This window comes from Neltuma alba, unplaced genomic scaffold, assembly GCF_004799145.2.
Source record: "Neltuma alba isolate B1F8T4 unplaced genomic scaffold, ASM479914v2 tig00011067_pilon, whole genome shotgun sequence".
NCBI lineage: Eukaryota > Viridiplantae > Streptophyta > Magnoliopsida > Fabales > Fabaceae > Neltuma > Neltuma alba.
In genome coordinates this window covers 464,356-490,360 of record NW_021635810.1, presented here as the reverse complement: position 1 = coordinate 490,360, position 26,005 = coordinate 464,356, and the positions used below count along the sequence as shown (strand labels likewise).

The following is a 26,005-nucleotide window of genomic DNA, read 5'->3' as shown; positions in this document are numbered from 1 at the left end:
ACGCTAATTTACTCTCTTACCATTCATCGGCTCATCTCCTTCTCCTTCCATTCAACTATGAAGAACCCCCCGAAACCCGAAAACTTCGGGTACGACCTTTGAGTTTGACTGACAGGTGAAGCCTTTCGCTTTATATATTCAATATTTCCCCCCCTCTTCTTCTAATTCGATTTCTTTAATGAATATGGTGCAGCTATGTCACGAGTCAAACTGGCTCGGTTCGTCTTCATGTATCAGAAGCTCTTCTGGGTTGTAGTCCGGTGACAATTAAAGTCAAATTTTCTCCTTGTTTGCTCGGAGAATTTGATGTTCAGTTCTAAAGTTCAACGATCAACGCTGGAATTGGTTCCTGAGTTCTCTTTTTTCCTTTCCCGTTTGGCCGTTGTTTCTTGCTCGTACCTAATGTATTTGTATAGTCGGTGATGAGTTTAGTATCTTTGAATGAGGCTTCGCAGTGGCCAAGCATAATATTCCTTGTTGTCCAAGAAGTTCTTGTTTCTTAACAACTTTAATGTCAACTCATATGCAAATTTTTGCGAGTTTACTGGATTCTTCAAGTTGTCCATTTTTGGCAACCCCTTTGAGGTGTAAATCTGCTGAATTCTGTATAGTCTTCTTCATATCACATTGGTTGAGGCATCAACTGTCCTTCTCTGTTATTGGTCATCGAGCAAAATTTACCTGGTTTTGGATTACCAGAACCCATCTACTCAGTTGACTCCTCACTTCGGTTCTAATTTCTCAACCATAGAGCAGTATATTATTTGCATTGTGTGAAACAAAAATATTTTCTTTGATATCTTGCTTGAAGATATTGAACAATTTTGTACCATTGGAATAACCTTTTTATTTTTTTCAATTTCTGTACAAGAAGTTTCCCATTAATATAAAAGCAATGTCGATTCTGTGTGGCGTGCCTCTTGTCGAGTGTGTGTATTGCCTGGCATGTGCTCGCTGGGCTTGGAAAAGATGTCTTCATACTGCAGGCCATGATAGTGAGACCTGGGGCCTTGCCACAGTTGAAGAATTCGAACCTGTTACTCGCCTTTGTCGCTATATTCTTGCTGTCTATGAAGATGATATTCGGCACCCCGTTTGGGCACCTCCTGGTGGCTATGGAATTAATCCTGATTGGTTAATACTCAGGAAGACATATGAAGATACACTAGGGCGGGCACCTCCCTATTTATTGTATCTTGATCATGATCATGCTGATATAGTTCTTGCTATCAGGGGTTTAAATTTGGCAAAGGAGAGTGACTATGCAGTTTTATTGGATAATAGTTTGGGTAAGAGGAAGTTTGATGGGGGCTATGTTCACAATGGGCTGCTGAAGGCAGCGGGATGGGTTTTGGATGCTGAATGTGAAGTTTTGAGGGAGTTGGTAGAGAAACATCCAAATTACACTCTGACTTTTGCTGGTCATTCCCTAGGATCAGGAGTAGCGTCAATGTTGACGATATTGGTGGTGCAGAACCGTGATAGAGTTGGAAATATTGAGAGGAGGAGGGTCAGGGGCTATGCTATTGCACCTGCTAGGTGTATGTCACTGAATCTGGCAGTCCGATATGCAGATGTTATCAACTCTGTTGTTCTTCAGGCAAGTTATCAGAAGCTTATTTTTCGTTTGGCAGAATCTTGGATATCTTTTATAATATTTTTGTATCCTATGGCATATGACAGACATGAAATTTAAAGATGAATTGGCAATAGAAAATAGTATGCATTAAACTGGCTTTTATGAATAGTCGTTTATAATGTTATTTAAAGGAGAATACTTGCAATGGGAAGAGAAATTTAAATACTGTATGTTTCATGCTTGAATGGCTTCTATTTTACTTTGTCATCAATGGTAAAGGAATGTAACTAACCTCATTTAGTAGGATAAGATTTATTGTTAGTAATAATAAAGGAATATCTTCAGACGTAGATATAGATATTTCCAGCTAGTTGTTGCATTAGTATATCTGTATATGTAGTGAGATAAGGGTATAATTGGAAAACAACAATTTCTATTCTCTAAAATTTACATTTTTATTTGTGGGTTGTACGCTAAAAACTACTTTTGCTGTCTTGTTTTGTTTCAAAACCCCAGCAGTCTCATTGAAGTTGTACCCTTTTTGGAGGTTTTTTTTTTTTTTTTCCTTGGCCCCCCCGGGGGGGGTTTGCGCGGCATGCGTAGCTTGCCACTGAGCCAGCATGAGGTGTCATATTCAGTCTCTTTCCGGGCAAAGTCCTGTGATATATATGTCTTCGAGAAAGAAGAATGAACTATTTCTGATTTTCTGTCCAGTCCACACAAGCATATGCGTTGAATCTTTCATATGTTCTTTCACCAAAAAGGAAGAAGCTTTCACATGTTCAAGTTGATCAGCTCGTAGGTGATCCGTTTTATATAAATGTTATATTGCAACATGTATATGCTTAAAATAACATTCTCATCTGGAGGCAGCTGTGTGTAGGTTAGATCCTACTTTGTTTCTTTCCTCATGGTAATGAGATTAACTGGTCTTTACCATGTTCAGGATGACTTCTTGCCAAGAACAGCTACTCCCCTAGAAGATATATTCAAGTCTCTCTTCTGGTATATCTTCAGGATCTGTATAATTTTATATCCCTTTCCATCATTTTTGTTATGCAATGAGAGAATATTTTGGGCCTTTAGCTTTCCCATCCGCGGTCAACATGACTCTTTTGACTGACTGATATTGCCCTGATATCTCTCAGGCAAATTGTTGTAAAGTGTTATGCATACTTGACAAAAATGTTTCTCCCTTTTATTAATATCATAGTAAATTCATTTGTCTTTCAGTTGAAATATTTTATTTTTGATTAGTTATGTCATAAGTTAGTTTAACACTTGTTCTATTTGTTGGTTCAATTTTAGAGTTTCTTTCTGGAATGGAAAGAGGAATTTTATTGCTCAAATATTTACAGCATCAAACAGTAGAGTGATAGTGAAAACAAAACAACTAAGACAGCTAAGTCACAATTTTAGAGTTTCTACGCTCAGATAATTTATTGATGAAAGCCTCTGTTTACTGTGGTTGGCAGTTTGCCATGTCTGTTGTGCTTGAGATGCATGAGGGATACATGCATACCTGAAGAGACGATGTTGAAAGATCCTAGGAGACTCTATGCGCCAGGCCGCCTCTATCACATTGTTGAGAGAAAGCCATTCAGGTAGAGTTAAGGATACCAAACCGAAATTATGCAGAAGTATTAGTTATACATCTGGCCACATGCATTTAGCCGATCCCACATGGTGGGACGAGGGTTTTTTAGTTAACTGGCAAGCACATCCAAGTTAAGCTCAATTGCATGCGATGTTATTGTATGGAATGTTTATTCTCAGTTTACTTCCATTAGAAAATATTGTTACTTCATGTAGAAAAAAGAGAGGACCTTTGGTTCTGGTTTAACATGAACGTCTACTTCTGCAGAGGCGGAAGATTTCCCCCAGTTGTCAGAACAGCGGTGCCAGTAGATGGGAGGTTTGAGCACGTTGTCCTCTCTTGCAATGCCACATCTGATCATGCCATCATTTGGATAGAGAGAGAGGCCCAAAGGGCTTTGAATGTAAGCTTTTCAGCCTCATTATTGCTTAATCCGTTTATATGTGAAAGTCAAGCTGAAACAGAATTTAGACATATGCATATATATTTTTGTTGTCCAGTTCTTTAATAGAATCATGATGGATTTGACTCCTCTGTGTTTAGCTAGTTAATGCACGGTGAATATTTTATTACTTCTTATTTGGAGATTGTAGATTGTCGATTGTAGGTATAGAGAAAATAATGAGGACCTGGTTTCTCTGCACCAGCAGCAACTGTTGATCTTGATCAAATCTGGATGGGCTACTTCTTTTATTTCTATTTTATTTTATTTTTATTGTAAATTATTTTGTTGATAGCTGACACTTTAGAGATCATTTTAACACTGCATCGTGAATCTTTTAGCCATGTAATAATTTTAAACTTTAAACTTTTTAATTTTAACATCTGCTAGCGGCAGAGGACCAGAGGACCCTGTTCCAAAATAAGGAGTAGTTGAAAAGAAAAGAAGTGAATCTATGCACTTCTTCTTTTGTGTCACTCTTAAATGCAGTGCATTACTGTAGAGGATCTCAATATAATCATGACATGGGGCGGAGGAGCATTTTTTATTAAGTTGGTAATGCGATGCTGAGTTGTAAAAGTTCTGAAATTGTCCAGAACTTAAGTGTCTACAGATTAATTGTTAAAATCAGAGTCCAGTTACTCTAATTTGGCATGTTATATTCATATACTCAGACTACTAGGATTTCAACTCTGGTTCTTTTAACTCTGGAGCTGACTCCTCCAGTACCACTTAATCAATGCTCATGAGCATTGGACATGCTGTATTTGATCAAGAGTCAACCTTAATGCCATTATGTTTCTCCAAATTGTAGTTGATGCAGGAGAAAGATCAAACCATGAAGATCCCTACAAAGCAAACAATGGAGAGGGAGGAGACACTAACTAGACACAATGATGAATACAAAGCAGCATTACAGAGGGCCAAAACACTAGATGTGCCTCATGCTGATACACTGCCATCACAGTACGGCACTTTTGGTGAAGAAGGGGAGAGCTCGCGAGAATCGCAGGCTGAGTCATCTTCTTGTTCAACTAATAAAAGCAAATTAGAAAGCTGGGAAGAATTGATTGAGCGTCTATTTGATAAGGATGAGCATGGCCACATAGTGCTGAAGAAATCAAGTTTTGACGATTGATTATGTAATTTATGAATCTATAAGAATATGAGTAGTGCCCCAAGAAAACAACATTCATTCATTCTTTTGTGATTTGTGTTTAGTTGGCTTCTGAATAGGTACATTTTGAAGAGAAATTTGATAAATCTGATTTTGAAACTTGAGTGCATTGGAGTTCTTGCACCTCCTGAATGTGATCAATGAAACCTATTCAAAACTCAATGCGATTCTTGATTTGAAAGATTCAATTAAAAATATGTTCAATCAGGTCAATTATCTGTAAGCTCATCACTGCAAACATAAAATTTCCCCCCAAAAAATTTTTGTCATAACTTTATTTTCATGGGAACAAAATCAAAGTAATATCCAACTGGCAATTTTGTTGCCAAAAAGCATAGATATAGCATTATAATTGGACTTACAATTTTGTTGCAACAAAAACATTGGGCTCAGTTTTGATTCTCATCCCAAAAAATGGAAAATCCAAGATGCGTTCCCTATTAAGGGATGAAAAATCCCCATAAGATACAAGTCAAGTTTAAGGCCGTGTTAATTGAGCATCAACCACCTGTCTTGAGAGGGGGAGCAGAGTCAAGAGATGGGTTTGGTTTCTTCAATGAGCATGACGATCTGAAAGCCTCTATTTGCGTTTGGCATTTGCCATAGTCCCCCTTGTTCTCCTCCAGGCATTTTTTCAGAGCTTCAACATCACATGGCGACATTATTTTTTTCATACCGTTATTTTCTGCTTTGCCATCCATATATTAAACTCAAGAATTAACAGCTCCTGCATTTGAGACATAGAGCAAACTCTACTGAAACGTTTTTTTGAAAGAAATAAAAGACAAAATGATATTAGATTAAAAGGAGTGTTTTACAATGCAGAGAAGCTGAAACATAATTCAAATAAGAATGAGCATTGAGGAATCCAAAACAACATTCAATATATTACCATTAGAATAAATTAACACACCCTCATATATGAAAACAACGATAATACAATTCTGATCTAATTTATAAATTAAAACACCCTTCCCAGTCTTTATATTTGAAAACACATTCATTATACAGCTTTAACTTGTATGATGCTTTGACTACCAGTTTACCAGAATACACCACTCTATGAACGACACATGAAAGGCTTGCAACGCCAGATTAATCCTTCAACTCCTGGTATGCTATTAATGATGGGTAACGATACTTCGGTTTTGACTAAGAAAAAGGTAATAATAATAATAAAGAAAAGGCAATGGACTTCAATAGACTTGTTGACAGAAGCAAGGCAGCAGAAGTTAATACCAAAAGGAAATTTGGTGTGCCTAATCTAAGCTATAAACTAGTACCATTGATTTTCCACTAAAGTGCAGATAGCAATGTGATATCAAAGTACCACAGCAATTCAATTGAAGCAGAGTGTGAATGGATCAATGGAAACCAAAAAAAGTGAAAAGCATCATGCTTATACAGGAAAAATGAAATAGCATAAGCCAACTTTATTGAAAACTCAAGTCACATACAAAGTTCCTAAATAAACAGAATACCTGACCTTTGCAATCTATAAATTCATCTTCTCAATTCTAACATAATAGATGGTAAATAAACCCAAATAATTTGAACCTAAAACACCATAAATATCATCCAAAATCAAGCACATTTCAGGAAGGTCAAGTGACCTTGAAGGCCACTATTCCCCTAAAGAGCAAATAGCAGTTGATTGACATATTCAATGCGGCACCCATCCTCTTAATTTCTTGATCATCAGTTAATGAATTTGAAAGAATTGAAAGACATATGCAGAAGAGAAGAAAGAATGCAATGACACTCAGAAAAAAATATGCAGGAATGGAGAAACCCCAGCTTGGATTCTCCCATTGATATCTATCTACCAGTCAAAAGATGGGTGTTCTTCTGCTTTAAACAAAACCTCACTAAACTGATCTTTCCATTTGATCGAATAAATTAGATAAACACAATTCCGAAAATTCTAACGATTATAAAGATAATGAAACGGGGGATATCAAAACAATCAAACTCAAGAGATTATAGCACTTGAACCGTTAATATGAAATCTAAGGAACAAAGGTGTGTCAGCACTCAAAATTAATTTATCTATAACATGAATAACAAGCAACGGATAGGTCTAGACTTCCCCGCAAGATTTATAGAAGTAGTTCGCCAAATCAAAATAAAAATATATGGAACGCTTGGACTTCACTTCAGATGAGAATAATTTGGCATCGCATGCGAACGAAAATTATTCCAACAAAAACTCAAATATTAAGGTCAAGAAGGAAAAACAAACCTGAAGCCGAAGGCGGATCTGAATTACAAATATGAAGGCCAGATGGGAAAGGATTCACGAACCTGAAGAACGATATTCTAGGATTGAGTAAGTGAGTGCAAGGAAGAGAAAGAGGAGAGGAGAGGCTGACGAACTGGGACTCGGCTTGTTCCCCCGAGATAATACGAGACCGTTTGAAGCAAAATGCGCACGAGTCAAGAAAACGTGGGTAGGTGGATTCAAGTGTGTCCCGTCCGAGAGTCTCGTCCCTCTACTGGGGACAGGACAGTCCTGTCCCGAAAGCTTCTGAGACCGGATAAAAGCAGGATGGCACAAAATTGTTTCGAGATGGGACAGGACATGTGACGGGACTCAGTTCCGTCTCAATATATTATCTTTAATTTTAGTTGTTATATATTTATTTTATTTACCACTGTAATAGTATTTTGATAATAATATTTATCAATTGTTATTTTTTAGTTGTTTATAAGTTGTTTTTGTATGAGTTATATGATATTTTTTATGGTAAATATTTTAGGTTTATTTATTTTCTGTCTCTCATGATTACAAAAAAAACATTTTTCTTTGTCAGTATTTTGTCATTTTTATCTATTTTTCTCACATAGTTTTTAGGGAAAATTGCAAAAAAAGACCTTGGAATTGCAAAAACAGATAGAGACCCTTGACAACTTCACTTTGGGTTTTGACAACTTCAGGGCATATTATTCTTGTCAAATTGAAGTTGTCAAGGGTCTCTATCTGCGTTTTTGCAATTCCAAAGTCTTTTTTTGCAATTTCCCCTAGTTTTTATTATAAGTTTTTACATTTTTTGTATAATTAGTTTTCAAATTAAAAAATTATAAAAAAAGAGATGGGACGTCCTTGTGCCGTCCCAATTATGTCTCGTTTGGGACGGGACGCTAGTGTGACGGGATGAAATACGGGACGGAAAAGCCATCCTGTCTCAATTATCAGGAAGGGACTGGACGATCCCATCCTGTCCCATAACACCCCTAAACGTGGGCCATGATAGCAGGAAAGCAAAACGCAGGTTTTTATTTCTTCATCCCGTGGACCCACCATCAAAAACATATTTAACAAAAGGGCAAAATACAAACAAAATTTGAAATTACTAAGTTACTGTTTGAATTGGTGGCTAAAAATACTTTAAACATATTTTACACAAATCGAGATAAAATTTTTCTTACATATTCATCTTGTATTATGTAAATCACGATTGAAAATTTGTTCATAAGCCATTCCAAAGGATCATAAATTTCAAATTAATAATAGCACTTTAATAGGTTTTGACAATACAAATAACAACACATTTTTATAAGAAGTTTTTGTTTGAGATTTAATAATCTGAAACTGTTTTTTTGTGGAATTAAAAAAACCATATGAAAAAGGAGGGAGAAAAACTGGCTTCTTATCTAAGTCTTGGCTTAAATATACAAAACAATTTACTTCCTATTTGGATAAAAAGAAAAGAGGAAGGAAAGAAAGTAAAAAAGAAAAATGGAGAGAAAAATGAGTTTTCATGGGTTTGAATAAGAGAAAAAAAAATTAAAAAAAAAAGAAAAGTGGAGGGAAAAATGGAGTGTGAGACGTACTCCATTTTCTTTCCAATTTTTCTCTCCACAAATGGAGAGAAAATGCAAAGAAATAGACATGCCACTTTTACCCTTGTGTTGGTCTTCCTCAATTAATAATTAGGGAGAATTACAATGAGATCTTAAAAAAGAAAAATAATAACTAAAAAGTCTCAATAATGACCCAAACGGCTTGTAATGACAAGTTCTATAATAAAATATGATAATTTTTGGAACTTATTTTGTAATTATTTTTTTCCTTAAAACTTCATTGTAATTCTTCCAAATAATTATAATAGTAAGCCCTGAAAACCGACGTTCATATACATTGTAATTTTTTTTGCCTTCAATTCACGTTGCAATTCAATTCAAAGAAAAATTGCACTTAGGTCTCACACAAGAAAAAAATACAATAAAAGAGTTTCTAAAAACCTGATAATTGCTCATAAGTCTCAAAGGGACATGATTGCAATAATAACAAGGTTAAAAAGACCTTAATACTCTAGTAGTGTAGAAAGAAAAAGCATTGAAAAATAATCAAGGAGAAGTGTTTTCTTGTGTTGTTTGAAGCTCTTGTGCCCAAGAGAGAAGACCTAGAAAAAGAAGAAAGCAACTATTGATGATGAAGCATTTTTCCCATCACTATTAGTGAACTCCAAAGAGCTTCCATTTTAATCTCCATAGATTTTGATATTTAAAACTTTCTTTCATCTCATCTCCTACAACATTTTGCTCAATAGGTTGTGTTCGGATATTAGAGTATAAAAAATCGTTTTTGTCTTTAGGTATTGCAAAGGTTTTGTTTTTGGTCTTATACTAACAAATCTCTATTTTAATACGTTATTTGATATCTTTTTTGAGATTTTCATCAACTAAAGTGAAATAATTTGTATTGACTATGGATATTTTCAATTCAATATTGATTACATGAAATTAGAGCTTAAGAAGAGAATCTTATCATATTTTTATCTCCTCTTAAATAATTGATTTTGGATCGTATGATATTATCTCAATTTATCTTTTACAGGTTTTAGAAAATAGAAAAGAAAAGGAAAGCTGAAAAAGAAGAAAAAAAAGATTTAGAAAAGATAAGAAAAGAAAAGAAAAGAAATGGAAGAGTAATTAGAGCTTAGAATTTCAATTAAGAAAGTATTTAGTTTTTCAATTAATTTTTTCTTGTACTTCATTAGATTTTTCTTATGTTAGGAATATTTTTATTTGGGTTGAAAACTGAGATTATGTGTTATAATTTCTATTAATTAGATTTTTACAGTTTAATTTGAGTTGTTTTACTTAGAATTTGAATTTATATATAATTCTTTTGCATTTGTGAAGATTGTTTTATTTGGCATGTTGTTGGATTTTACATGGAAGAAAAAATTGGACTAAACCGGCCGGTTCAACCAAAAAACCGGTGAACCAGTCTGGTATCCAGTCTAGTTTATTAGATGAACCAGGCAATGTTCAAACCGGTATTGAACTAGTTAAATTGATCAAAACCAGTGTTAAATAGGGTAAACCGCCAGTTGGATTGAGTTAGCCAGTTTAGTGATTTTGCCCCTCCCATTGGCGTAAAACAACATCTCTCTGTCATTAAGAGAAGGGAAAAAAAAAAGCTCAAATCTGGTCGTTCTCTAATATGATCTGGAGAAAGAAATGAAAAGAAAAAAGAAGAAAAGAAGCTCCATATTTGTTTGCCTGTCTGCTGATTCGAAGCTCAGTCTGCCAATCGAACTTCTCTGGCCCTTGGGGTCGTCATTTTCACTCTTCATTTCTTGCTCCATATCCATCATTCTTACTACATGGTTATCACTATTGTATCTTCATCTCAATATTCCTCTTCCAAGACGCAGCTCGTGTTGTTGGAAAGAAAGGGGAGAAGAAACAGACCCTATGCTAATTGAAAGTAAGGAGGAAGAGAGGGGAGAGGGGAGAGGGGAGCCTCACACTGGGGGAATATAAAAGAGTTTGCAAAAGTGCAGAGAGATGAGAAAAACGAAAGTCAATTAGTCAAATGATATGATTTGATGGATGAGTGTGGAAGGAGGAAAGAATGGGAAAAAAAAAGGTGAAGCCTTTCACATTCTTATGTAGGAGATGAGGAGAGAGAATGAGAAATAAAAGTAAAAATTTAAACCTGATAAAAAAAAGTAAAGCTAAAAGGTAAAATTTAATGAGCTATGAATTTATGAAAAAGGGAGAGACTAAAGAGAGGAAAAAAAGGAAAATAAAAAGATTAAATAGTACTTTTTTCATAATTAGAATAGGAATTTTTTAAAGTATTTTAATTAAATTACATTATTTTAATTATTACTAGTTTAAGCCGGTCTAACCCCGATCTAATCCATTAACCCTTGAACCAGTACATCTACCAATTTATTGACCGCTCCGATTTTTTGTTCCTTGGGATTTGATGATTAATATGTATTGTAATTGAGTGTTTCTGTTAGCATTCTTTAAGAGGAAAATAAGTTTTACTAACTCAATTTAAATTGCACATCAAGTAATTTTAAAAGGTGTTGTAACAATTTGATTACTATCTAGCATTTAGAGAAATCAATTGTTAAGTTTATTTGACCTGAATTGTGCTCGAGGTTGCTTTTAACTTGGTGTATTTTTTTTAAAACTCCCATATTTTTATTAAGCAATGATAACTACATTCTGTTTTCAAAAAGCATTCTTATTATTGATTCCTTAAAATCCAAATTTGCATTTTTTATTCTCTTCTTTTATTAAAAATACCCAAAAAAAAAGTTTACATTTATTCCTTTATGATTTACATTTTTTATTCCGTTTGTGTTGTAGCTTTGAATTCCTCTATGGTTGATTCTATGTTTTCGACTAAATTTGTAATTTGGACTGGGATTTGTAGCTTAAGTACTTGATGCATTTATATACATGATTATATATATATATATATATATATATATATATATAACTATTATTGTGTTGAATCCATTGTTGTTAAGTTACCTAGCATGATTATGTTAGATGGTTTGATAAATGAGAATCTACCCCTGATTGATGCCTCCATGAGTTTTGATCAAAAAGGAACAAGCTATGGCAATCTAATCTTAATCACTAAGCTCCCATAGTATTAAGTGTAACAAGGATAGCCAATTAACTTTTTCTTAAGAGAATTCACTGCATCCATATCCATTTCATTCACCATATTTTATAAAAGAACCAAAATAAAAAGTAGATTATGATTTTATTCATTCTTGCATTTTTTGGAAAGAATATCAATGGTAGCACAAAAAGAAAGAGAATTGAAGGGAAAAAATATCTCGACAATCCATGTCCAAATTCACATCTTCTGCGAATTCATTTGAATCTTCCAGTTGTTCTTGTATCTTTTGCCACAAGTTGTGATCAATGTATCTTTGAGGATCCATGAACTGAATGTTTTCTAAGTTACTTTGTAGATTGCATACATATACTCCACAATAAATTTCCCGTGTTTTGCTGTCAATAGAAACCTTTACTCGATTCCACTTATTTACATAGGGGAGTTCAATATTGTGAATTATGCTTTGCATATCACGCGTATATATGTGATCAGACTTCATTGTTGATAGTAAAAACCACTTAGAAGAAATATCTAGCTTGATGTCATTGATGTGCGTAGAGAATTTGCAATTGTAGACATAATCCTGGTCGTCTTTAACAAGAATCCATAGAAACATAGTCGGGAACATGTTATGGACCCAGAATGACATACAATTTCCTCAAGTGCAATTGTGTAGCCTTCTTGGGATTTTTTTTCTTGGCAAAATAAAGTTTCTTTCCCTGATTGAAAGTTGAGTGCCTGCATAGAACATCATGATATAAAATATTATATCACATCAGTGTATATTGTGGATGGTGTAAATTTTCAGGATGAAAACAACCCAAGACTCTCTGCCATAATGGCTTTTGAAAGAACAGATACAACATTAAAATCACAAACTGATGCAAACATTAATTCCTGCAAGAGCACCAACTTAATCCAAAGATGGTCCAATGAGCAGTTCATCAAGAACTTTCTGTGGATTCTTTCTCATGTTTCAAGGATGGCATTTGTTCCCTAGACTTTTTGTGCTTTCAGCATCTTCCCTTATTCTCATGGAACCCTTTCTTCGTGGATGAATGGCACAGAAAATTGATCCTCTTTCTCTTCTAAAACTGTCGACGCCTTGTATGCCCCTTTTTGAATGAATTTCCAAAGCTTCTAGTTTGAACTAACAGGGTTCATTTCTCTGCCTGCAACATGTCAGCACCTTATCCATTGATTGAATTCTCTCGAGATTTCTTATTTCAGTGACAAATTTGAGAGGTAACCTTGGGAGGTTTTCATGGTGCTGCACTGTCCGAGATGCTACAATAAAGGAAAATCTTGGACAACAAGTATTTCGATGCTTTCTGCGATTCTTCACTTGGCCTGGTGCTGATGGAAGAAGAATGAGCAGAAAGCTCAGCATCTTCTATTTCTATATCATTCAGAGATTGATACATGATATTTAATAACATTGTAAACACGGTGGAACTAGATATCTGACATAGTTCTATGCCATTTCCATCACAAGATGCTTGGCGCATGAATACTTGATTTCACTAGAAAAATTTTGAGTTGACATTCTATTTGATCATTTACTAAAGGATCCAGAACTGCACGGTCTAATACACATTGCAAAATAGTAATGGTCAATAACTGCGGTTCATTCAATAGTAATTATACAAAGAGGAAGAAACAAAAGTAAACTCTTACCTGATTCATATCGTCCCCATGTTCTTCACAACATGGACTCATTGAAAGCCTGCTGCCTTCGCTATATACCTTTATATCTTTTTCTTTCAGTTTGGATGTAGCTGCATAGCCTGCAGGGAGCAGAGAGTTGATTAAAGTTAGTTGTTCCAATAAGTCCTCAATGGAGTTGAAATCTTGTTCCAAGTCAGTATTGGAGTTGCAAAAGCTATGGTATTTCGCTTTAGGTGATCAGGCTTCATGAACCTAATATTCTCCATGCTATTTTCTTGCTTGTATACGTGAACTACACAATACACTTGATCTCCCCTCCATTCTTGAGTATTCCAATTTCTTGCTCGACAGAGACTCTAAAAAGAACACACACCACAATTGCAGGGAACTGTTTATAGACCCAGATGCACATTGAATTTCCCTTGCCATAATAATCACACCACTTCGGGATGCTTTCTCCGGGCAGAGATAAATTTATTGGAACTTGTTTAAATTCTGATGTTCAATGAGCTTTTTTTAAATAAAAGTTTAACTAATTGTTTGAGATTTATCTTGGTGGATTTGTATTTGTAACCTTGTTTTTGAACCAACTTCTAACCTTTGTTCCTCATGTTACTTTCATGTTTTGTCTTGTTCAAATTATGGTTGTAGCTTTAGTTGAAGAATTTTTTTTTTGAAGTGAAAAGCAAAGCAAACTTTAAAAATTGCTAAATAATAATAATAATAGAGGCCCAAACAATTTGGGTTTACAAGCCAGTTTAAAAGCCTGAATTGTTAAGATTGAGCTCAATTTAATGAGACTTTTTATATGTTCAGGTTTATTCGGCTAAACTCAAATAGGCCCTAAATTACGGGTTATAGTTTTAAGTGCCTTTTTAGAGGAGCATGAAAGCAAGTTTACAGAAACAACACACAGATAAGAGGAAAAAGACTCTGGAGAATTGAACATATGTACCCATCTTGTATTGGTGTCCAAGAAATTGGAAAACTGTGAAAGAAGAAAAAGAAATTATGGAAGAACTTATGAGAGTAAAGAGCGAGGAAAGATCATCACATGAATGGCCATTATGATAATTGAGTATAATGTTCTGTTATTGCCTCTTTCAACATGCTCATGCATATACATTGGTTCCAAATTTATCACGCAGCTATAATAACTTCTGTTCGCAGAACATTATAATAACTCATCAGAGTTGATGCAAGAAGATATAACTCACTTCAAAGCAAGTTATATAATGGATGAAAAAGAATGAACTAAATGTATACTTGTTGCTATATAATGAGAAGTTATAAAATTAAAAAGGGGAATTATCCTCATATATGAGAAGAACTAAAGCATTCTTATATTGGGAAAAAAAAGTGGCAAAAACATTCAATATATATAAAATTAGTACATTTGTATTGCCTATACAAATGTATTGCTAATAATGTGACATCAGATATTTTTGTGTTGAGTAATCTTGGTTCTTCAATAAGCTGAAATACAGAGCAGGGCAACATAAGCCTAGGAATGGAGGCCGTTATAAGCAAGTATATTTCTATCAGTTGTAATTTTAAAGTTGCTATAAATATGACAAATCTACAAGGGACAAAAGCTAAGAAAAACAAATCTAGCCAAGTTATATGTGTTATCACAACCACGTCGTGTAGCAGAGCTTAGAGATATATATACACACTATCTCCAGTCTTTAATATAAGAGCTAGTTAACTAATTTAAGTAGATTAAAAAAATTTGTTAAGTTAGTTATTTGTAATAAATAGGTATTCTCTTTCCTAAAATACCTTTACTAATTAAGTCTATTGGCCAGAACTATCATTATTACGAGAATTATCTTTAAAAAAAAAAAGGATAAATATAAGAAATAAAGTGGATTGGGGTCTTGTATTTAGGACTAAAATAAAAGTTAAACAAACTCTTATATAAGGATCTGAGATAGTATTGTGTTAGAGAATGCCAATGGCAAAAACGGAAAGAAATAGGAAGGACAAAAAATTATCTCGGAAACTTATGGTGCTCGTGGCTGACCTAGGTGAGTTGACAGATTCTGTTAAATTTGAATCCCAATTCATATCGTCCATAGTTTTTTCATATCTCACTAGAAGGAATGAACCTAATTCTTCTCCATATATGACTATCCCTCTGATGGATCCACTAGTAAAAATGTGAGATAAACCAACGGACTTTCCCCCTTGGAAGCGCTCCATAATGTGTCAAGCCTAGCACTTGTTTCCCTTAACTTGTGCCTCTGAGCAGTCACTGTCTTCTTTCTTTCTCTTACCTTGTTGATTGAGGTACCTTCTCCTCCAATTTATCTGCTCTCTAGCTTAATCCGCAGCTGATCCGTATCAAAAATTATTTGGATACCAAGACTTACTAACAACTATCTATCCCATGTGGCGACAATGATCCTGCTTCCTTCACCAAACCAATCACATTCCCTGACCGCTCGTACTCGATCCAATTCTTCAACATTCTCAATAATTATGAGAATCTTCTTCTGTGGGAACCAGGGTTGTTTTATCAAATCACAGAAACCATCCGATGTGAAGACACTGCTGCCCTTGGCTATTTCCTGAGAACGAGAAAAATACCATAAATCTTCAAAATGACAAGCAATCGAATCACACGCAGCAGGTGCCATTGTTGATACGGCTCTTCCCCAAATTCCTACCATTTTGACTTTCTCATTAGACCCCAACATCCAAAAGTGAGATTGCTTCTTTCCGCTCCCAGTATCCGGGGAACACTGAAAGAACCCCATGGAAAAAAGGAAATCTGCCAATCTTTCCAAGGACTTTGCAAATGACCGTTTTAGTAATATGCTTGTCTTCTTTAGCATTGCTGACCAATTTAGAAGAAATTCACTTTTTGGTCAAACAAAAAATTATGATACGCAACTTCTAGAAATAAAAGCCATGCTCCCCCATCAAAAACATATTTCTCCCAAAAAAAAAATTAATAGCATTCTTAGCATAAATAATTAAAAATGGAAATGTGGTAAAATTATTAAAGAAATTTTAAAATAATATTAAATTCAGTCGCATATATTAAAAAAATTACTAAGTCATTCTAGTGGTGAATAAATTTATAATATAGACATGTATAAATCAAACGTGTTCCCCTTTTTGGCTTTTGTCTTTTTTTTTTTTTGCTTTGGTGCCGGGCATTTTGATAATTGAAAGAATTCAATTATGCATATGGCGATTGTTCAATTACTGTGCCTAAACTTTATAAAATTTTATAAAAAATAGTTTTGCACATTTTTGGAGTAAATATTAAAAATTATTACAATGAAATTTTTTTTTTAAAAAAAACACGGGTATCATGATCTTCATTTTCTCACTTTCCCCTTATTGCAAGTATAATCTCCATTTCCATTTGGGAACTACGTATGGTTTGATTTGTGTAGCACAAGATATATAGTATTTATTACATTATTAATATGAATTTGTGATTCATTTTTTATAAATTATTATTCAAGTACATGAAAAATACTTTTCATTTACAAAACTAATGCATTTATCTTTTTTCATTCTACTCATTTTGGAAGTAACCAGGAATGATATATATCATGGTAACCAGCTGGAGCAAAGCATCTTTATCAATATATTATTCCCATGTAAAGTAGAATAATGCTTATTAGAGTTATATTGATATAAATCAAAATCTATATTTTGTATCTAATATCAAAATTTGAATAAGTCATATTCATAAATTAAAAATTATAGTCTTCTTTATGAAATTTTGTGTAACAAACCAAAGATAAGAATAATTAAGGAAAAAGGTGAGGACATAATTGTGAATAATGCCTCTCGCGTTGGCTGCTTCAGACAAAACCAGCCTCCATTTTTGCACTTGCTGTTTGTTGTGTTTGAATCTCTTCTCAAGCCTTGCAAATACTTCTCTGTAACTCCTTGTTTGATGTTACAGCTCTAATGGCTCCACGCCATAAAAAATCAGATAAATGAGTCGACATTCTATTCTAAAGCACTCAACAATGGCTGCAAGACTATTCAAACAAAATGCTGAAGATACATAGTCTTTGGAGATGACTACAATATTTGTCCTGCTCTGTTGTATTGCTTTCAATTCTTCCTCGCTAGTATTGGGTAATTCATTATTAATGAAGGTATGGATCTCTTTTGCATAGGAAATTGTAGAGATGACTAACAAAGCTTGAACATTCATCATCATCATCTCCGCAACTCAAAAACACATCATAAGTCCATCTGGATGGTAATACCGCTCGATTTGCCATCACATCTTCATTTCATAAAACCTGTGCCTTGAGATTGACAGCACTTGGAGCTGTATCTAAACAAGTACATCTAAACATCAGTATCTCAAGTTAGAAATGTTGATTTACATATATATTAGTTATGCACTAGTTAACTTGCATAAGTGATAAGACAGACAAACTTCAAAATCACCATATTTTAAAGGGAAAATTGATCGAAAATTCCTTATAATTTCTCCTTTTTTTTTTATTGGATCCTGTCTGTTTATGTTCTCAACTCTAGTCCCCATCTTTGCTGGGTCCTTTTAGTTTCACTTAGTTTGTTGAATTTGTTGTCACGGCTAGTAATCAAGCAATGTTTTAACATGAGAAAGATATTAAAGTAGGTAACACAGAAGGAAAGGAGAAACCCAACCTTGGTAAGGCATGTTGTCTTCAAGTTCTTCCCAATCTTGTGGTTGTTGTACTCTTTGCTGCGAGTTGCTATCAACATACGTTGTTCTAGGATCCATTAACCGAATAGTTGTTGAGTTTTTTTGTTGCTTTTAAACATGAAGGGCTAAGTGAAATTGATCCCTTCCACTTTTTATTTCTTGTGCATTGCTCTTGATGGAAACCTTCACATGATTCCATTTATCTCCATAGGGGAGTTCAGCCTCGGGAATCATACTTTGCATATCACAAATACATGAGTGACCCATCTTCATCGTTGATAACAAAAGCCACTTAGAAGAAATATCTAGCTTGATGTCATTGATGTGCACCAAGAATGTGCAATTAGAGAGAAAATCCTAATCTTGTTTAAAAGAATCCATAGAAAAATTATTGTGAACATATCACGAACCCAAAAAGACACACAGCTTTCCCTCCTATAAATGTCGAGATTTTCAAGGAAATTTTCCTCAGGAAAATAATGTTTCTTTTCGCAGGTTGCAAGTTGAGTGCCTAAGAATTACATATTTAGGAAAAAAAATGATAAAGAAAATGTAAGAATGTAAGATTATATGTAAATATGGAGAGGGAGGGAGGGAAGGAGAGAAACCTGATAAAATACTTTGCTTTTGGATGACTTGCTCAATGACTTACAACATATAGCACTAAATTTTTCCAAGTTTGGTGGCATCTTCTCAATATGTTGAAGTCGATTGCAATTATCCAGTGAAAGATACTTCAAATGGTGACATTCATTAACACATATCAGAAGGGTTGTAAGACGACTACTGAAGCTTACATCTAAATGTATTATATTAGTGAAGTAAGAGGGGTAACGAGCAAGAGAGTCATCTGATAAATTTTATTTTGAGAAGCAAAAACATTCTAGTTTTAAAGATAATGCATAGCGATCCAGGTTTTCTTCTTGTCCTCCCTCATAAATCTCTATATGAGTCATTACTTTAGAAGAAGCTGCATTTAGTTCCCAAAGGTTTTACAGCAGACAAATGGTAGTTGGTAGTTGCTCAAGATAAGGACATTTCTCTATACTTAAGGTTTCAAGTCTGATGAGATTGCAAACTGAAGATGGCAACTCAATAATGGCTGTTCTACCTAAATCAAGATTTCGCATATACTTCATCTCAACTAATATCTCCCGGAAACTATAGTGACTTGAACAACCATAGAGGTTAAGATTCTCAAGAGATGTCAATGTAAGTTCTGGAAGCAAAATCTCCAAGCTATTACATTGCATGGCACTCAATTCCCTCAATTTATCTAAACACCTAACTGAATGATGGATTTCAACTAAATTTGTGCAATCATCAAGACACTTCTGTAATTTGTTGTAGAAATTTGCAATTTCTAAAATTCATACTGCTTAAAGTGTGAAACTTCTGTAAAACAAAAATAAATGCTTAGAAAGTTAGGCACATAAAACCATGAAGAAATATAGCAAGTGTTAGATATACATATATATGTACCTTTGTAAATGGTTGGAGTCTATCAAAAAACTATTGGACAAGTCAAGACAAATAAGTTCTGTTGAACAAATATTATGTGGCAAAAACTTGAAAGGATACCCCTTCCATTTCAACCACCTCAAACTCTTTGGGAGATGTGTGCGGCACTTAGAAATAAAGCTTGCATTTTTTATCACAAGGGTTTTGAGATTCGTCATTTTCATGAATTCTTTTCCACTCCATTGCATTTGTACTTCATTATCTTCAGAAAAACCTTCATGGTTTCCTTTCAAAATGAATAGCACACCATAAATTTCAAAGCTTAGACATGTAAAAATCATAACATAATTTTAAAGAAGAAAACGATGGTTTTGATCTTATCCAAACACCCTTGACTAATTGACAAAGCAAATTTTCTTGAAGATGTGCCAAACCATTTGGCATTTTAGACTTTGCCCTCACATTAGGAAGAAAACATAGGCCTTCAAAATGATTAGCAACTGAGTTATACAAGGGTCTTGCAATCATTGATTTACCTATCCTACTAGGTCCTACAATTCCAACCATTTTATTTTTCTTAGTAGACCAAAGATCTAAACGCGAGACCACTTCTTTCACCCGAGACACAAGTCCAACAAGGTATTGAGTAAGGTGTAAATGATTGTGAATACGATTAATCCTTGCTGATACTTCATCGGTGACCTCCGTAATATGTTCTTGAATCTTGAACAATCAGAGAAAAGTTCACTATTAATCAAACTAAAAGTTATATGACATGCCAAAGCTAATGTAACATCCAAAGTTTTGGGCCTAGAAGTACCAGTAATAGCTTGAATTAGATAGGCTATCAGACCTTTTTTTAGCAAAAGTCCCAAAGATGAGAAAGGAAGTCAAAGTAGTTTCAGGGACTAAACTGTAAAGTAAAAGTTTTAAGGGGCTAAAGTGTAATAAAGTTAGAGGCCCCAGTAAAGTCTCGAAAGCCCAGAGAGAGAAAAGAGACTAGATACAGGCTAAAGGTTAAGCTAGAAGCCTCAAAGAGAGGATTATATGAAGCTACGTCCAAGAAGGGACTAAACTGTAAATTCAGAAAGTTATGACCAACAGGGGTAAAAATGGAAGAGTACGCAGAGAATTTCAAGAAAATCCTACAAAAGGGAAATAATATTCTAAGGCTCTTCTATGAAGAGAAAAGATGAAAATACCCCTGAGGCAGCTTCAACGGAATTTATGAGGTTATTACCGGTAAAAAGTATACCATGTGAGGTAATTATTTAAAATAGCAAGAGACCTCCAAAAATGTATACAAAAATCAGGTTAAATGGTTGAAAGGTTGTACTAATTTATAAAATTAGTCCCGCAATCAAAAGGCCAGTGGAGTGGCTTTAATAAATTAAAAAGCCGGTTTTGCCGATAAAAGGGCATTTTGGTAAATGAATTTTTATGCAAGGTTTAAAGGAAGTGTTATGGCCTAAGAAAATTCATAGATATTCTCTAGAATTAAAGAGAATTTATAAAGCATACAAAACAATTTTCTAAGCTCCGGAAGGCCATAAAGGAAGCTGGAGAAACGTGGGCCAAGTAAATTCGGAGGAATTAAGTTTGATCTAACGGCTAGGATCTAATCTCTCATCTCCTCCACCACTTTTATGACACTTGGCATCTTCTAGAAGGTTGAGGTAAGCATGATGCAAGAAGATGATGCAAGAAGATGATGTAAAAGTCAACTTGAAGTTCTAAAATTGCCCTTACCCTTTCTATTAGCCACCAAGGGTATTTTGGTCCATTCAAGCCAAATTTTTTGCTATAAATAGGCATTCCCTCCCCTTCATTTTCAGCCAAGCAAGGATCTATAGGGGAAACTCTGCCACTCTTGCATCTAGAGAGAGAAAGAGCTATTTCTAGTGAGAGAAAGTCCACCTAAGTTCAAGCTTCAAGATCAAGGTATGTGGTGGCTGTAGCATCTGATTTGATGCCTATTTCGAATTATTTACTGTTCATATCTGATTCTTAAATTTGGCATGCTTAAAGTACACTCTGTGAGCTTTAAATCTATGGGTAGAACACTTCATTTGGATATGTGTACGATTTATGGTGATGTTTCAAAGTTAGGGTTTGAAATCTGGAAACAGTGTTAAGCTTTTGGAAGGGTGTTAAGTTCCGTACAATTCTGGTACTGTTTGGAGTATAATTGGTTCCTGAAACTATTTTTCCTTTAAATTTAACTTAATAATCTTTCAGTGAGACTTGGAAGCACTTAATTTGGATTTTTATAGATTTAATTATGAATTTTCAAAGTTGAGCAAAAATTCTGGAGATTCTACATGAACAGCACCCGCGAACCAAAATTTCCAGATTTGATCTTCTTGAATCTAAGGCCATCTAAAGTGGTCCTAATTGATAGGAAATAGATCATAAGGATGTAAAATGATAAGATTTATATTAGAAAAGTTAGAAAGAAAACCCTAAGACTAAGAGAAAGGGTTGAGGTTCAAGAGAGCTAGCTTTGAACTTTATGTCATCTAGTGGTCCTAATAGATTGTATGATCATTATGACTATGTTTAGGACCTTTGGAACATCCAAGAGGATGTTTGATGATGTTGACCGAAAGCTAACATGGTTGGAAAGTCAAGGGAGTCAAAGAAAAAGTAAGAGGAAAGCTTGAGGTGCAAGGTAGTGAATTTACCCTTTATGTGCTTGACATGGTATGCTTATGTGTTGGTTTGTATTTGTTGTTTGAATGATGTTGTGACATGATGATTGTTGCTGGAAATGCTATTTTTAATATGTTCCCATGGCCATGCATTTTTATACCAAGCATAAAGTATGATGGCATGTCACTAGTTAATTTAAGTTTATGAAAAACTACATACCATACACTAGCATCCATCTTGTGCATGTATGTGGTAATGTTTGCTACTGAGATTCCCCCAAATCTCACCCCCTCCCTAACCAACCATTTAGGTCAATCAATGGTGGGCACTAATGGCATGAGAAGCAAGGAGAAGAAGTGGAGAGTTATTGATGCTAATGATTGATATTATTATTCAATGTATAATTCTCCTATGTTAAGACTTATGTTGTGAATGCCATGTATTTAATTATAAAGCTTATGGTGTGTATAGGAATGTATGAGCATGAATGGGAAAAAGTAAGCCCATGTTAGGTATGCCAAAGAAATAAAAAGAATTAAAGTAAAGAAATGTTAAGGGATAAAACGTAGGTCATAGAGCAGTTAGTTTCAAGCTTCAGTTTGACCTATCATATGAATGAGTTAAGCTACGAAATTTGGTATAATTATAGTACACATCCCAAGCTTTAAAATGAGTGGTAAATCACCTCATTTGGATGTGTATACGAAGAGATATGAATTTTCAAAGTTAAGGCGCAGAATCTGGAAAGTCCAGATTTTACCAAACGAATAGTAATCTTAATCCAACAAACTGTATGTTTTCAATGAGGATGAGTTTAGTTGAATATTTTTCCCTTAAAGAGTATTGAAAGAGCTTTCCGTAGAATTTTGGGACACCTCCATACGATTTTTCTAGAATTAGTTATGATTTTTCAAAGTTGGACCTGTAATCTGAAAACTGGACAGTGAACAGTAATTTTCCGAAAATTAACGTCCAAATTGAAATTTTTAAGCTTAAGACCATCCAAAGTGGTCTGGAATGGTTCTAAATGAATGCTAAGGTATTATATAAGTAAGGTGCGACAGCTAACGTTTGTCGTCTTCTATTAGTCCTTATAAAAAGTTCCATCCAAGCAAATATGTAAGTATTATGAGGGAAAACACTCAATCCATATTGTAAAAAGAGTAAGTAAATAAAATTTTAATATAAATAAGGGTAAATGACACAAGAAAGAACTTCAAAAATACTAAACCCCAATTTAGGAGGCTGACAATTCATAATACATTAAAGGAAACTAAAATGGCATTTTAAAATTAAATAGAAATAATACAAATGCCCCTTAATTGAAAAAACTACCAAATTTAAGGATGGCTATTAGGTCACCAATACTTTATTATTAATATGATGCCAAAAAAATTATAAGTCACTAAAAAAAACAGCTAATTATCGACAGAATTAGTGACGGAATAATTTCCGTTGCTAATTTTTGACGGATTACCCACGAAAATTTCATTGCTAAACTTAGCCACGGAATTTAATTTGTAGCTAATTAGTCACGGAATTTTTTCCGTCAGAAAATTCCGTAGCTAAACTTTTATAATTAAAATTACCCACGGAATTAGTCCGAAATTTTTTCCATCAGAAAATTCTATGGCTAATTCCATGGTTAAAATTTTATAATTAAAATTAGCCACAAAATTTTTCCATTAGAAAATTCCGTGACTAAAATTTTATAATTACGATTTGCGACGGAATACTTTTCTGTGGCTAATTTAGCCACAAATTAGCGACAGAAAATTATTCTGTCATTAATTTCCGTGGCTAATTTCATGGCTAAAATATAATATTTAATATAATATAATATAATATAATAATATAATAAATATATAATTAAATTATATATCTTATGAATATTAAATAAAATAATTAAATTTAAAAAATATATTTATGAAAAAATTATTTACTATTTAAAATTCAAAATTTTAGCGTCATTGGAAATTAATACTATATTTAAAATAATTTTTTTTAAAAATAAAGCACAATAAAATAAATAGTAAAACAAATATCTAAAAATTATTTTGTTACAAAAATAGTTATGATTAAAATTATCATATAGTTTATTTTTAGTTTCTAATAATACATATGTGTATATATAATTATTTGTGTAAGAGAATATTATATATATATATATATATTAATTTTGCATAATAAGTCAGTAAGTTCATTGCAGCTCAACTGGTGAAGTCGAGCGCGTGCACAAACGAGGTTTTTAGTTCGAGCCGTGGAAAAGTCACTTTGAGGAGGAATTATATGGTGGCGACATGTGGTAATACAAGGTAGCATGTGAGATAGCGACACGTGGTGGCAGAGGTGAGGTGGCAGGGACATGTGGAGATGAGGTCGTGACACGTGGCGACGGAGGTGAGGTGGCAATGACACGTGGCGGCAGAGGTGAGGTGAAAATGACATGTGGCGGTGAAGGTGAGGTGGCAGCGACACATGGAGATGAGGTGTTGACATGTGGCGGCCAAGGTGAGGTGGCATTTTAATTTTTTTAAAAAAATAATATATTAGCAACGGAATTGAAATTCTGTCAGTAATTAGCGACAGAATTGAAATTCCGGTTTTTAATATAAGAGTTTATTTGACTTTTAATTTAATCTTAAATGTAAGACTCCAATCCACTTTATCTCTCATATTTATTTATTTCTCCCAAAGTAGTTCTTATTATAGTTGCACATGTTAAATGTTTTGTCAAATAACGCTTGATTAGCAAAAGTATTTTAGAAAAGATAATACTTATTTATTACAAATAACTAACTAACTAGTTTTTTTAAATCTACTCAAATTAGTTAACTAACTCTTATATTAAGAACAAGAGATACTACTACAACAATAACAATAATTTTGACATGCTAAGTAAAGTCGACTACAACAAGAATCACACAGTATTATTGTACTTTAACCTAGATCAATTCTTCCAATAAGTCATTAATGAAGAGATCTTGATCAATCTAATGCTAACCTCATCCCAAGTCCCGTGCCCAGTATTATCGTCGTCCGTCAAAAATCTAAAAGAAAATGGCACAAGGACAATATTAAATTATTAATGGTATTGCTTTTAGATGTATATCTTTTTTTTTTTTATTGCAGTATCATTTTCTTTCTACCTAACAGCCATATATCTAATTTATTTACATATTTTAAGAAAAAATGGGGATCAATTCCTCGTTAAAAAATTTATTTGTAAATGGTCCTTATGATGGATTGCATTAGAAAAATAAATTACACACAAGAGAAGTTAAATTGTGTAAAAAAAAAAATGGTTTGCACAAAACATTAGGATTAATTTGCATATAGAGAAAATAGGTTCCTCACAAAAAAAAAAAAAATCAGTTGCGTAAAGGGAAAATATCTCACAAACAAAGATGACTGCACATAAAAAAAGTTATAAGTTGTACAAAGTGTTTAAGGATCATTTGTCAATTAATTTCTCGCTAAGAAATTCATCTCTAATTTTCTCCTTCTAATATTAACAAAGTGTTTTTCTCTTATAATATATACTAGCAATTAGAAATATCTTTTACTTAAAATAGATGTTATTACCATTTATCTTTTACTCCCTCCCATCTTTATTATATTTAAGCACCTAATAATAACTTTACATTAAATAATGAATTTAGTAAAAATTAGTTATTTCTTATAAAAGTATTAAAATTATTCTCCATAAAACTTATTAGTTATGAAGTAAAATGAAAAAATTAAAACAACAAAAAGGTAGGCTGGTATGATGAACTATATCCTCTGCGAGCCTCGCTCTCGTTATAATGCAAAGACGATGAAATGAAGCACAACTTTATAGTCAACGACCGATTAAGGTCGTAGACTGGGCTTA

At 33.7% G+C, this 26,005-nt stretch overlaps 1 protein-coding gene and 1 long non-coding RNA gene across 3 annotated transcripts; one reads left to right on the top strand and one right to left on the bottom strand.

Moving 5' to 3' along the window:
* On the top strand, positions 1-4,918 carry LOC114761049 (uncharacterized). 2 transcript variants are annotated; one of them, XM_028950356.1, is made up of 6 exons: positions 1-115; positions 194-1,600; positions 2,526-2,584; positions 3,055-3,183; positions 3,444-3,579; positions 4,433-4,918. In XM_028950356.1, exons 2-6 carry the CDS (start codon positions 896-898, stop codon positions 4,754-4,756), a joined length of 1,353 nt encoding a protein of 450 aa, XP_028806189.1. In that variant the 5' UTR covers positions 1-115; positions 194-895; the 3' UTR covers positions 4,757-4,918. The 2 variants fall into 2 exon arrangements, with proteins under 2 accessions (XP_028806189.1, XP_028806190.1); XM_028950357.1 differs by having other exon boundaries at positions 10-89; positions 4,433-4,756.
* Positions 4,919-5,040: 122 nt separating this feature from the next.
* On the bottom strand, positions 5,041-7,195 carry LOC114761051 (uncharacterized). The gene is made up of 2 exons (XR_003742110.1): positions 7,038-7,195; positions 5,041-5,522 (listed from the first exon to the last, which is right to left on the bottom strand). It is a non-coding gene; the product is annotated as an uncharacterized LOC114761051 (long non-coding RNA).
* Between the last annotated feature and the right edge of the window lie 18,810 nt (positions 7,196-26,005).